The 13387-nt window shown below is 35.1% G+C and overlaps 1 protein-coding gene across 1 annotated transcript in view; it reads right to left on the bottom strand.

The window, feature by feature from the left end:
* LOC102554937 (transmembrane protein 182-like) overlaps positions 1-12780 on the bottom strand; it is a 66960-nt gene extending 54180 nt beyond the window's left edge. The window contains exons 1-2 of the mRNA XM_008773359.4: positions 12531-12780; positions 3545-3665 (exon numbers count right to left, since the gene is read on the bottom strand). Coding sequence (XP_008771581.2) covers positions 3545-3665; positions 12531-12686 — 277 coding nt within the window. The 5' untranslated portion in view covers positions 12687-12780. The remainder of the gene's footprint in view (positions 1-3544; positions 3666-12530) is intronic.
* Positions 12781-13387: the final 607 nt, after the last annotated feature.

Raw genomic sequence — 13387 nt, 5'->3', positions numbered from 1 at the left:
AGTAGTTTAGTGACTCCTTTTAGGTCACTCCTAATGTGGTAATCAGAGGAATGTGTATGGTATTCTAGTAATTCTGATATTACTATACTTATTTTCAAACTTTAATTCCTAGGATTGGAAAAGATTGTCTAATCATTATTTGGTCATATATTGGATTTAAGTCCATTTCCAAGTGACACTTCCTCCTCTGTGTTGAGGAGTCTGTGTTAGAAATGTGTTCAACTACCTGAAGACCCAGCAATACCTCTCTTGGGCATATACCCAAAAGATGCCCCAACATAAAACAAAGACACATTCTCCACTATGTTCATAGCAGCCTTATGTATAATAGGCAGAAGGTGGAAAGAACCCAGATGCCCTTCAACAGAGGAACGGATACAGAAAATGTGGTAAATCTACCCAATGGAATACTATTCAGCTATCAAAAACAATGACTTTATGAAATTCATAGACAAATGGTTGGAACTGGAAAATATCATCCTGAGTGAGGTAACCCAATCACAGAAAAACACACATGGTATGCACTCATTGATAAGTGGATATTAGCCCAAATGCTCCAATTACCCTGGATGCACAGAACACATGAAACTCAAGAAGGATGACCAAAATGCGAATGCTTCACTTCTTCTTTAAAAGGGGAACAAAAATACCCTTGGGAGGGAATAGGGAGGCAAAGTTTAGAACAGATGCAGGAGGAACACCCATTCAGAGCCTGCCCCACATGTGGCCCATACATATACAGCCACCAAACTAGATAAGATGGATGAAGCAAAGAAGTGCAGGCTGACAGGAACCAGATGTAGATCTCTCCTGAGAGACAGAGAGAATACAGCAAATACATAGGCGAATGCCAGCATTAAACCACTGAACTGAAATCGGGAAGCCTGTTGAAGGAATTAGAGAAAGGACTGAAAGAGCTTGAAGAGGCTTGAGACCCCATATGAACAACAATGCCAACCAACCAGAGCTTCCAGGGACTAAGCCACTACCCAAAGACTATACATGGACTGACCCTGGGCTCCAACCGAATAGCCTAGTAAGAGCACCAGTGGAAGGGGAAGCCCTTGGTCCTGCCAAGACTGAACCGCCAGTGAACGTGATTGTTGAGGGGAGGGCAGTAATGGGGGGAGGATTGGGAGGGGAACACCCATATAAAAGGGAGGGGGAGGGGTCAGTGGGATGTTGGCCCGGACACCGGGTAAAAATTGCTGACACATTACTCATTACATTGCAGACATTAAACAAATGTTGAAAGAAAAAAAAGAAATGTGTTCAAATCTCTGCTGCTTTTTCTTCCATTTACTTCTGATTTGGTATAGGGAAATATCTACATAAAGTTCTCTTGATCTTCAAAATTAACTGTACTCACAGGTGAGCTCTTTCCCTAGATTTTTTTCTTAAACTTCTTGATTGTTAATTTGTTTATTCTAGGAAATTGTCAGCCTCTTTCAAATTGGTTTGCTAAAATATCTCTATGTTTTAGAGCACAACCGTGCTATGAAATTCTCTAACATCTATTTCTAATACTTAGTTTATGAACTTCTCTTTAATTGTACAGTGTGCATCTCTCCTGCTAACTTTATTCTTGACCAAGAAACATGAACTGTTCTATAAGAACATTGGACAAAGGACCCGAATATCACCCTCATTCTATTAATGGAGTTTTCAAGGACAGACATCAATATCATCATCGAAGTTCCATACTCTGATCAGTCAGCTGTAGTGGAAGAAGTGCCAAGTTATCACAGTCTGTCCTTATTACGAATTCATTTCTTAAGGATTAACCTGGCAATCCTCTTCTCTTTGTACTCCACAAAGCTTGAGTCATACGTATTCATGACCATGCCTAGTTTTTAACACCGGTATGAGGATTTGAATTCAAGTCTTCATATTTGAAAAGCATATTCTCATACACAGACATCTTTACATGCACTGATCTACACCATTCTTATTTATTTCCTTCTTTATTTTTTTTAACATTTATTTATTTATTATATATAAGTACACTGTAGCTTTCTTCAGACACACCAGAAGAGGGCATCAGATCTCTTTACAGATGGCTGTGAGCCACCATGTGGTTGCTGGGAATTGAACTCAGGACCTCTGGATGAGTAGTCGGGTGCTCTTAACCGCTGAGCCATCTCTCCAGCCCTCCTTCTTTATTTAATATTCAAAAGACTTCTCATTCTCAATAACTATAGTTTTGTCATATTTTCTTCCAAGTAGTAATTTCTCTTTTATTTCTAAACACATTTATATCTTGATCTCATATAAATATATACATATATATATATATATATATATATATGTTTAGTGTTAGGATTAGGACTACACATACACACACATATACATATACATATATATGTGTGTATATATATATACATATATGTTTAGTGTTTGGGTTAGGAATATATATATATATATATATATATATATATATATATATATATATATATATATATTCTTACCGGATCGAGTTCACATCTAGGGACTAATCTCAATTGTGATGAATCTTGAAACAGGATTTTATTATATTGAGGTTAAAATTACTTTGTTCATTTGAGAAAGAGTCTCTTAAGTATGCTTCTACATCAAGTTGTAGAATATACACATATCTAGCATTATGAAAGTAATCAGGTGTTTTCAAAAAAGTATGCTATCAGGTATACATATAATTATCATTGTTTAATGAGTTAAGAGTCATGTTGTGCTATAAATAATATGTTAAATATATGATGCCTGGCCATATTTCAGCTTTATAATTAACCTCAAATCTAAACTCATTAACTATCATTCTTTTGGTTTGTAGCTTAATAGAGAGAAAGAATATGTAGACAAATAGAAAAGAAAATCCAATGCTTTAATATGTATTCCTTATCATGGTGTTACATATCAAATTAATGTTGGTAAAATTTGTTAACAGTCATGATGATAAGTTAACAATCGTTTTGTAACTTTACCATAGCAACAGAAAATTCCAAATCCACAATGACAATCTCTGTTTCTGAAGTATCATATTATTTCAGCAGGCAATTAAAATCCTAGTTAGTATTTTGAAATAATATGACTTAAAATAATTAATCTTGTATTAAAATGAAGACTCCAAAATTTAGATTCGTATGTTCTGACTTAGCAAGTTAGATTTGCATGGAAAGCCACAACCAACATTCAGCATGGATGATTTTTCAGTCTAGTTATAAATAAACTGCACTCTTACTTTTTGGTTTAATATATTAGAATTTAGTTAGTAAACATTTGCTTAGCATGCATAAAGTTATGGGTTAAAATCCAAGGCCATAAATGAAATCCAGCTGTCTTTCAGGGAAAACCATACATGTGATTAAAAAAAATCACTTTACAAATTTGAGGGGTTTATTACACACACACACACACACACACACACACACACACACACACACACACATACACACGCACATACATTCAGTGTAAGATATTTCTTTCAATTTCTGTGTAAGAGATTATTTCTGATTCTGAGACAAGGATATACTATTAATAAACACATCACAAAATATTTCATACTCACTAAGCCAGTATCTCCAAACTGATGTTTGTGGATCATCTCCAAAAAACCAGCATCTCCAGAAAAAGCCTTCATGATGGTAAATAACTGACATTTCTTCATAGTCTCTTGTGTCTTCATCATACTATTAAACAAAATATGTAAAATTTTAAATTATGGTCCAATTCATTACTTGGTTTTATAAAATTTCTACAAAAAACTGGAATACCACTTATGGCAAGTTCAAGAATACACTTTACAAATCATCTTCTGGCATTTTGTTTAATCTGGTGTTTATTTCTAATATGTACAACTAGAGAGCATCTTCACTTGAATATTCTAATTCATTTTGAAATGGTTAGTTGCATTAATTTGAATGAGCATAGCAGTAATATCTTCTCTGGTAGTTAGTAGATATTTAATTTCAATAGTAATTATTTATATTTCTTTAATGAGAAAACAGGAAAATAGTATTTTTAAAGTTTTGTGAGATGTTAGTGAGTGATATTCATACATGTCTCTCAAACTTTTCAAAATATTAAATGATGAAGGTTTGTGACGGGTGCATGACAGGGCAAGTAAGATGTGGAAGAGGGATAACTAACACTAAGGGTATTTGAAAAAGCCATGTGGATACAAATATTGTATAAATGTCCTCTAGCCACATGTGTGCTTGTACATGGATGCACATACACACACACACACACACATTGTGTATGTATATATATATATATATATATATATATATATATATATATATATATATAAAAATTGGTGACTCGCTCTTACCTGAAAGCTCCCTCCCTGTTGACTAGCTTTCAGAGTACCAGAAAGTCACATAAACGATATATGGGAGAAAGAACTTAACCAGCTGTATCAACCGTACATGGTCATAACAACTGGACTGGAGATATATTCCCATGAATACACTAGTGGCATATTGTGCAAGTAATCAACTACTCTCTGATTGAATTTAAGGCCTACTCCACAGAAGGAAATGATTGCCTGATACTATAAATCTGGCCAAGCACCCATGCTTGGGCATCTCATACATCTTAGATATGAACTCACTACTATTCTTTACTTAAGGAACATAGTATCAAAAACTTATCTTTAAATAATACTCTATCTCCAACTTAATAAATTAGTTTAATTCTCAATCTTCATCAAAAACGTGTCTATATACTGGATTGTTACTAACACAGAGACTCGCAACTGGTCAAAGGGAAGAGGATAAGTGTTTTCGGAGTGCTTAGCTATAAATGAGACATCTATATCACACCCTACCCCACAAGACTTAGTGAACATTGTGGAAGAGGGATCAAAAAGATTGTAAAGACAATACATAGAGAAGTATTGGAATGGAGCCATGTCTTCCAGACATGACAAGGACAGTGCACTAAAACACCCATGTGGTTTCCTGGTATAGGTTTAAGCTAGTCAACATTCTGTTACAGAAAGGTATGGGTAAATTAGGTGTCACACCCTCCCCCTAGCTAAGGAGCTATTGAAAATTGATGACTGTTAGTGGTGGGAAGGGTTAGTTTCCTTTAGGGGTATGGTCTCTGATATGTTGATCATGTTTCAGTGTATATACTTACATACATGCATACATGGGCAACAAAATTTGAACTTGGTGGGTCAATTAGAAATAAAGGACATAAAGTTTTTGGTGGGAACATGGGAAGAGTCATAAAGAATTGAAGAGATAAAGGTGATTACATTATAATAGAAATACATTGATATGAATGCAAGCCTCGAATAAGTTGTGTAACATAAGAAAAGCATCTAAGCAGAAATAGTCAAGGAACATGAGATAAAATATTAACTATAAATCAACATTGTTCCTCTGTATATGTCTTAATTTATGCTTATTTAAAATATTATAGTATATTATGAAGACAAAATAAAAATATATGCAATATCATACTTTTATATTATTCTTTGCTTGCTCCACATAGCTAAAATACAGTTTTTTAATCCTATGTAATTCTGTATCAGATATCATAAATGAATCTACTATGTTCTAATAATTTACTATTTTTAATTCATTATTTTCATCAATTTTTATTTGTAGGCAGTACAACAATATTATAAATATTACTCTCAATATGTAAATGTTACAGATAATGTCCAGAGTAATAAGCAACAGTATTATTCATAAAGGCTCTCTTTATATTCATTTAAACATGAGCTTACTAATATATTAATTAAACCCCTTGATGGTGTCTTTTTGTCAGTATTTGTTAGTAATTTTCCCATGAGTTTAAAAGAATCATGATGCAGTATATGCTGAGAAATTACAAACTCATTTTCTTTCTGATTGTTAAGTATGTATACTTTTGATAACTTACAAATACACTATTTTAAAGATAGGAAAAACATTAAATAATACAGCCTGACTAGTAATTAGTTCTTGTTTATGGACCATTCAGTCTAGATCGGATTTTTGCTTTGTTCATACACATGAACAATACTAAATATATCCCAAAGTAATACAATAATGAAGAAATGATGAATGGAGCACTAAACTATGAAAGAAGTTCTGAGCTTTGGTTCTTTCTCATGTTCAAGTTCTATGAGTTTGGATATGTCCTTTGCCCTTGAAATACCAATATCTTCTACGGTAAAATCCATTTAATAACTAATACTCATATCTAGCTACATTGTAGGCCATGTACTATATGCTGTAAATACCAAATGGATTTTGTAAACAAAACAAAACAATACAAAACAATACAAAAACAATGTGATTAAAAAATAGTAAGATAAGTGATAATACTAGTTGAACTAGTTGATTTCAAATATGATAACCAGTTAAAGCATTCTACTGGGTATCTAGAAAAGTTGTTCATGGCTGTCATTATTGTTTTCTGAGGGATCTAAGCAATTTCTATCTAGCCACAGTTTAAAGGAATTATATTGAAGTGTAGATAATATTCAGTAAGAGAAACCAGAAGAATGTTCCTCCAAAAATTTCTCTCAATTTAAATAATTCATTATTTCAGGGGTTTGCAACACCATAGGAAGCACAAAAATATCAACAAACCAGACAACCCAGAGCTCCCAGGGACAAAACCATTAACCAAAGAATACACATAGAAGGACCCATGGCTCCAGCTGTATATGTAGCACAGGATGGCATTGTCTGGTATCAATAGGAGAAGAAGCCCTTGGTCCTCTGAAGGCTCATTTCACCTGTGTAGGGGTATGTCAGTGTATTGACGTGGGAGCGGGTGGGTGAGAATTAGATTGTCTTCAAAGAAGCAGGGGTAGGGGGTATGGGAGAGGGGGGAAAGGAGTTAACGTTTGAAATATAAATACATAAAATATCTAATAAAAAATAAATGTATTTGCAAGGGTCAGTCATAGAACTTTACACTTGTAATCAGAGTACTTAAGGAGATAGAAGAAAGAGGACCACAAATTTGATATTATCCTAGGCTGTACTGTGAGACTATATTTCATGAAGCAAGAAACAAGCAAATAAAACTGTACTGCAGGATCTTTTTAGAAAGAAAATAGCCTTAGAGGTGATTTCATCCTAAAAGTAATACACACTGATAAATCAGTAAGTCTGCTGTAGCATTAATTTTAAAAGCCTTTAATAATGATAGATGGGATTGTGATGAGTGTGTGCTAAGTAGAAACACCAGAAATGGAAGATCTTTAAAGAAGAAAACCATAGAAAAACAAAGAATTGTAGCAATAGACTTTAAACTGATTTATTTTTAATAACCAGGTCCTGTATTAACACATTGCTTATCCACAACACTTCATAATGAGTTGTACTCACTTTTGGGTTTTATTCTTGTTTCTTTGTTTGTTTGGTTGCTTTTGATTTTTTTCCCAAGTAAGCAATAGATTTTTTTCTTTGCAGGAGAATTATTTCAAAGAGTAAATGCATTTTCAATATGAAGACAATCCAAGAACAATAACACCTGTTTCACAGTGGATGATGATCATTGTTTTATAATATGATTGCATTTGAATTTGCTAAAATTGAAGTTGGATCAAAGCTTTTGCTTCCAATATAAACTCCTCAATAAAATCGTCTTTCATAGATTATCACACTTATGGTACCAAAATCCTGTTGGGTAGAGAGCTGGAATCTCAGAAGTGCAGACAATCCTGAGGGCTCAGAGGAGACAATTACCTGTGGTCACATTCCTGGCCCAAGAAAAACCCACATAGAGTTCTCTGTGCCCTCTGGGAAGGGGCTGTCAGGGGCTGGATATTTTCAGATTCTTCCTGCTCTGAGAGATGAAAGACAGTCTCCAGAATGCTGACACACTTGAGAACAGAGATAAGACCAACACTTCTGCTCCAAGCTACTAGCCTGGAGGCCTCAAGACACACAAACCCAGGAGCAGTCAAGAAGAGGACCTTTTCAGTTTCTGCCTGCATCCAGAGCTGACGCAGTCCCACAGCTCTCTGTACCCATATCCAGCTGAAAGAAAACAGGTCTATAGGAGTGCTCACACACAAGCTTAAAAGAGGGTCAAGCTACTGTCAGAGACAGCAAGACAAGCTAACACCAGAGAAACCTGATGGCAAGAGGTAAGCACAGGAACCTAAGCAACAGAAAACGAGAATAATTGGCATCATCAGAACCCAGTTCTCCCAACTAAGCAAATACTAGATATCCCAACTTACCAGAAAAGCAAGATTTGGATTTAAAATCACATCTTATGATGATAATAGAGGATATTAAGAAGGACATAATTAACTCCTTTAAAGAAATAAAGGACAACTCTGGTAAACAATTAGAAGCTCTTTAAGAGGAAACACAAAAATCCCTTAAAGAATTACAGAAAAAAACAAAACCAAAGAGGTGAAGGAATTGAACAAAACCATAAAGAAACACAAATGGAGACAACCCTGGAGATAGAAACCCTAGGAAAGAGATCAGGAATGATAGAGGTAAGCATCACCATCAGAACACAAGAGATAAAGCAGAGAACCTCAGGGGCAGAAGAAACCAAAGAAAACATTGACACAACCATCAAAGATAATATAGAATGCAAAAATAAATCCAAGAGGAGTAGAAGGCAGGAAATAATCAAACTCAGGGCTGAAATAAACCAAGTAGAAATGAAAAGGACTATACAAAGAATCAAGAAAGCCAGTAGCTGGTTCTTTGAGAAAATAAACAAGATTGATTAACCCTTAGCCAGACTAACCAAAGGCACAGAAAGATTATCCAAATTAACAAAATCAGAAACGAAAATCGAGACATAACTATGGAATCTGAGGAAATTCAAAAATCATCAAGATCCTACTACAAAACCTATATTTGAGAAAACTGGAAAATCTAGATGAAATGGACAATTTTTGATACAGATACCAGGTACCAAAAAGTTAAATCACGATCAGATAATCCATCTAAATTGTCCCCTAACTCCTAAAATAATAGAAGCAGTTATTAAAAGTTTCCCAACCAAAAACAGCCCAGGACCAGATGGGTTGAGAGCATAATTCTATCATATCTTCATAGAAGACCTACTAACAATTCTGTCCACACAATTCTACAAAAGAGAAACTGAACAAATACTACCCAGTTCCTTCTATGAAGCCACAATTACTCTTATACCTCAACCACACGAAGACACAACAAAGACGGAGAACTTCAGACCAATTTCCCCTATGTACATTGATGCAAAAATACTCAATAAAATTCTCCCAAAACAAATCCATGAAGACATCAAAACGATCATCAATCATGATCAAGTAGGTTTCATCCCAGTGATGCAGGATTGGTTCAATATATGGAATTCCATCAACATAATCCAATATATAAAAAACTCAAAGAAAAATAAACTACATGATCATCTCATTAGATGCTGAGAAAAAGCATTTGACAAAACTCATCACCCCTTCACGATAAAAGTCCTGGAAAGATCAGGAATTTGAGGCCCATACCTAAATATAGTAAAAGAAATATACAGCAAACCAGTAGCCAACATTGAGCTAAATCGAGAGAAACTTGAAGCACTCCCACTAAAATCAGGGACTAGACAAAGCTGCCCATTCTCTTCCTACTTATTCAATATAGTACTTGAAGTCCTAATCAGACAACAAAAGAAGGACAAGGGGATACAAATTGGAAAGGAATACGTCAAAATATTACTATTTGCAGATGATATGATAATATACTTAAGTGACCCCAAAAGTTCCACCAGAGAACTCCTCAACCTGATAAACAACTTCAGCAAAGTGGTCGGTATAAAATTAACTCAAAGAAATCAGTAGCCTTCCTCTACTCAATGGATAAAAGGCTGAGAAAGAAATTAGGGAAATGATACCCTTCACAATAGTCACAAATAACATATAATACCTTAGTGTGACTCTAACCAAGCCTATGAAATATCTGTAAGGCAAGAACTTAAGTCTCTGAAGAAAGAAATTGAAGAAGATCTCAGAAGATGGAAAGAGCTTCCATGCTCATGGATTGGCAGGATTAATGTAGTAAAAAATGGCCATTTTGCCAAAAGCAATCTGCAGATTCAATACAACCCTCATTAAAATTCCAACTCAATTCTTCATAGAGTTAGAAAGAACAATTTTTAAATTCATCTGGAATAACAAAAAAAAAAAAAACCAACCCCAGGATCCTAAAAAGGAACCTCAACAACAAAAGAACTTCTGGGGAAAATCATCATTCCTGACATTAAGATGTATTACAGAGCAATAGTGATTAAAAACTGTATGGTATTGGTACAGAGATAGGCAGGTAGATCAATCTAATAGAATTGAAGACCTAGAAATGAACCCATACACCTATGGTCACTTTGCCTTTGACAAAGGAGATAAAACCATCCAGTGGAAAAAAAAGACATTTTCAGCAAATGGTGCTGGTTCAACTGGAAGTCAGCATGTAGAAGAATGCAAATTGATCCATTCTTATTGTGCATTCTTATTGCCTTGTACAAAGCTAGAGTCCAAGTGGATCAAAAACCTCCACATAAAACCAAATACACTCAAACTAATAGAAAAAAGAAGAGCCTCAAACACATGAACACTGTGGAAAATTTCCAGAACAAAATATCAATGGCTTATGCTCTAATATCAAGAATCTACAAATGGGACCTCATAAAACTGCAAAGCTTCTGTAAGGCAAAGGACCCTGTCATTAGGGCAAAATGGCCACCAACAGATTGGGAAATGATCTTTACCAATCCTACATCCAATAGAGGGCTGATATCCAATATATACAAAGAACTCAAGAAATTAGATTCCAGAGAGCTAAAGAATCCTATTAAAATGGGTTTCAGAGCTAAAGAAAGAATTCTCAGCAGAGGAATATCCAATGGCTGAAAAGTACCTAAAGAAATGTTCAACATCCTTAGACATCAGGGAAATACAAATCAAAACAACCCTGAGATTCCACCTCACAGTAGTCAGAATAGCTAAGATCAAAAACTCAGGTAATAACAGATGCTGGAGAGCATGTGGAGAAAGAAGAACACCCCTCCATTGTTGGTGGGATTGCAAGCCAGTAAAACCACTCTGGAAATCAGTCTGGATGTTCCTCAGGAAATTGTGCATTGTACTACCTGAGTACCTAGCTATACCACTCCTGGGCATATACCCAAAAGATGCTCAAACATATAATAAGTACTCATGCTCTACGAAGTTCATAGCAGCCTTATTTATAATTGGCAGAAGTTGGAAAGAACCCAGATGTCCTTCAACAGAGGGATGGATACAGAAAATGTGGTACATTTATGCAATGAAGTACTACTCAGCTATCAGAAACGTTGACTTCATGAAATTCATAGGCAAATGTATGGAACTAGAAAATATCATTCTGAGTAAAGCAACCCAATCACAAAAAAAAAAATGGTATTCACTCATTGATAAGTGGATATTAGCCCAAAAGTTAAAATATCCCAAAATACACTCCACAGACCACATGAATGGCCATTCAAAGCCTTCTCCACCTGGGGGTCCAGCCCATATACATACAGACACCAAATCAAACAATATTGATGAAGTCAAGAAGTGCATGGTGACAAGAGCCTGATATAGCTGTCTCCTAAGAGGCACAGTCAGAGCTTGAAAAATACAGAGGTGGATGCTCTCACCCAACCACTGAACTGAGAACAGGGTCGCCATTGGAGGAATTAGGAAAAGGATTGAAGGAGATGAAGGGGCTTGTAACCCAATAAGAACAACAATACTAAACAACCAGAACTATCAGGGACTATATCACTACCCAAAGTGTGAACATGGACAGATCCATAGCTCCAGTTGCATATGTAGTGGAGGGTGGCCTTGTTGGTCACCAAGGCTGAAATCCCCCCTCCAGTGTAGGGGAATGTCACAGCAGGAAGGTGGTAAGTGGAGTGGTTGGGGAGGGGGAACACCCCCATAGAAGGAGGGGAAGGGGAATGAGATGGGGGCTTATGGACAGGAACTCAGGTAAGGGAATAACATTTGAAATGTAAATAAAAATATCCAATAAAAACTCACACACACACACACACACACACACACACACACACACACACACACACACACACACGAATGCCATAATTACAATAACAGGGCAGTGAAACTGACAAACAGGCCTAGAAGTAAAAATGATACTTTCTTCTCAGTACTTGTCTGGAGAAATGTCTTTTAAATCTATGAACTGGACTGAAATTTTGAGTTGTTTTCTCCCTCAAATCTGTACATTACTTTTAAACAGTAAAATGATTTGCAAGTCAGAAGGACATTTTATAAACTAATCAACCAAATTAACATGTTTTAGTATGAGAATAAACTTGCAGCAATATCCATTCAACCTAGATTCCTTGCTTCACAGTTTGCCATGAGTTTCATTTCTCCAGTGTCTGAATCTGCTCACAACAAAAATTATTAAATTTAAAAATAAACTTTAAGAAAATTAAAACCAAAAGAATTACTCTAATATGTAGATTTTTCAAAATATGATTCTGCTCTAATGGATAACTACTTAAAGTCCCACAATTTTTAAATAATACATCATTAGATTTATGGTTACCTCTTCTTCAATATCCAAAGTTCCATTGTTAGAATCAAAACTTCCACAAGTCTCTGTTGCAAGTAACCAATATTCAGTTCCAAATGCTATCAAAAAAAGGATAACACCAATAGCACCAATAATTCCCGCCACAAGAGCAGTGGCTCCAGTCTTCATGATAGAAGTACTATATTCTTTGCTAAAATTTCATACAGAAGCAGCACTGAAATGACCAGTTGCTAAAGCACAGCTTGTGGGTCTCAATAGAAGTCACTATTTTAAGACTGGGATTAACATCTTTTTGTGGTCGGTCTAGGTTTCACCAGGCTGTGGGAGAAGAGCTATTAAAAGCAGATGACCTGGTTCAATTAAGCCAATGGTGTATCTAACACAAATCTGCTCCCACACACATAAGTATGTGCACAGAAAGATCAGTTCTACAAAATAATTAACAATAAATAGAGGAAAGTAAGCTAGTAACGTCTATCTTACATGTAAGTGAAATTAGTGATATTCATAAACAAGTAATTACCCTAAGAGAAGATCAGAGATTGTGATGATTACCTGGGAAATTCTTATAAACATCACTGAGTAGTAAATGTGTACAAATAACTACATGATAAATAGAAAAAACACAGCATATACATATTGTCTTTTCAGACTCAGCAGTACGTCTATGACCACAACTCTGTACTAATGGAAGGAAAACCTTAAATTTCACAGCTAAAAGAAGAAATTACCATTTCTCCTCTAATAGCTATCATTTTCTCCTATAATTTGGTGTAAGAACTAAACTATATACAGATATTAAGAAAGATATGTAAATCAAATTATTATTTATTTATTCAACTTCTAACTATATTTGGAAAACAGTTCAC

This window comes from Rattus norvegicus, chromosome X (genome assembly GCF_036323735.1).
Source record: "Rattus norvegicus strain BN/NHsdMcwi chromosome X, GRCr8, whole genome shotgun sequence".
Classification (NCBI taxonomy): domain Eukaryota; kingdom Metazoa; phylum Chordata; class Mammalia; order Rodentia; family Muridae; genus Rattus; species Rattus norvegicus.
The sequence above is the reverse complement of the archived record's forward strand: the minus strand, read 5'-3'. Positions and strand labels throughout refer to the sequence as shown.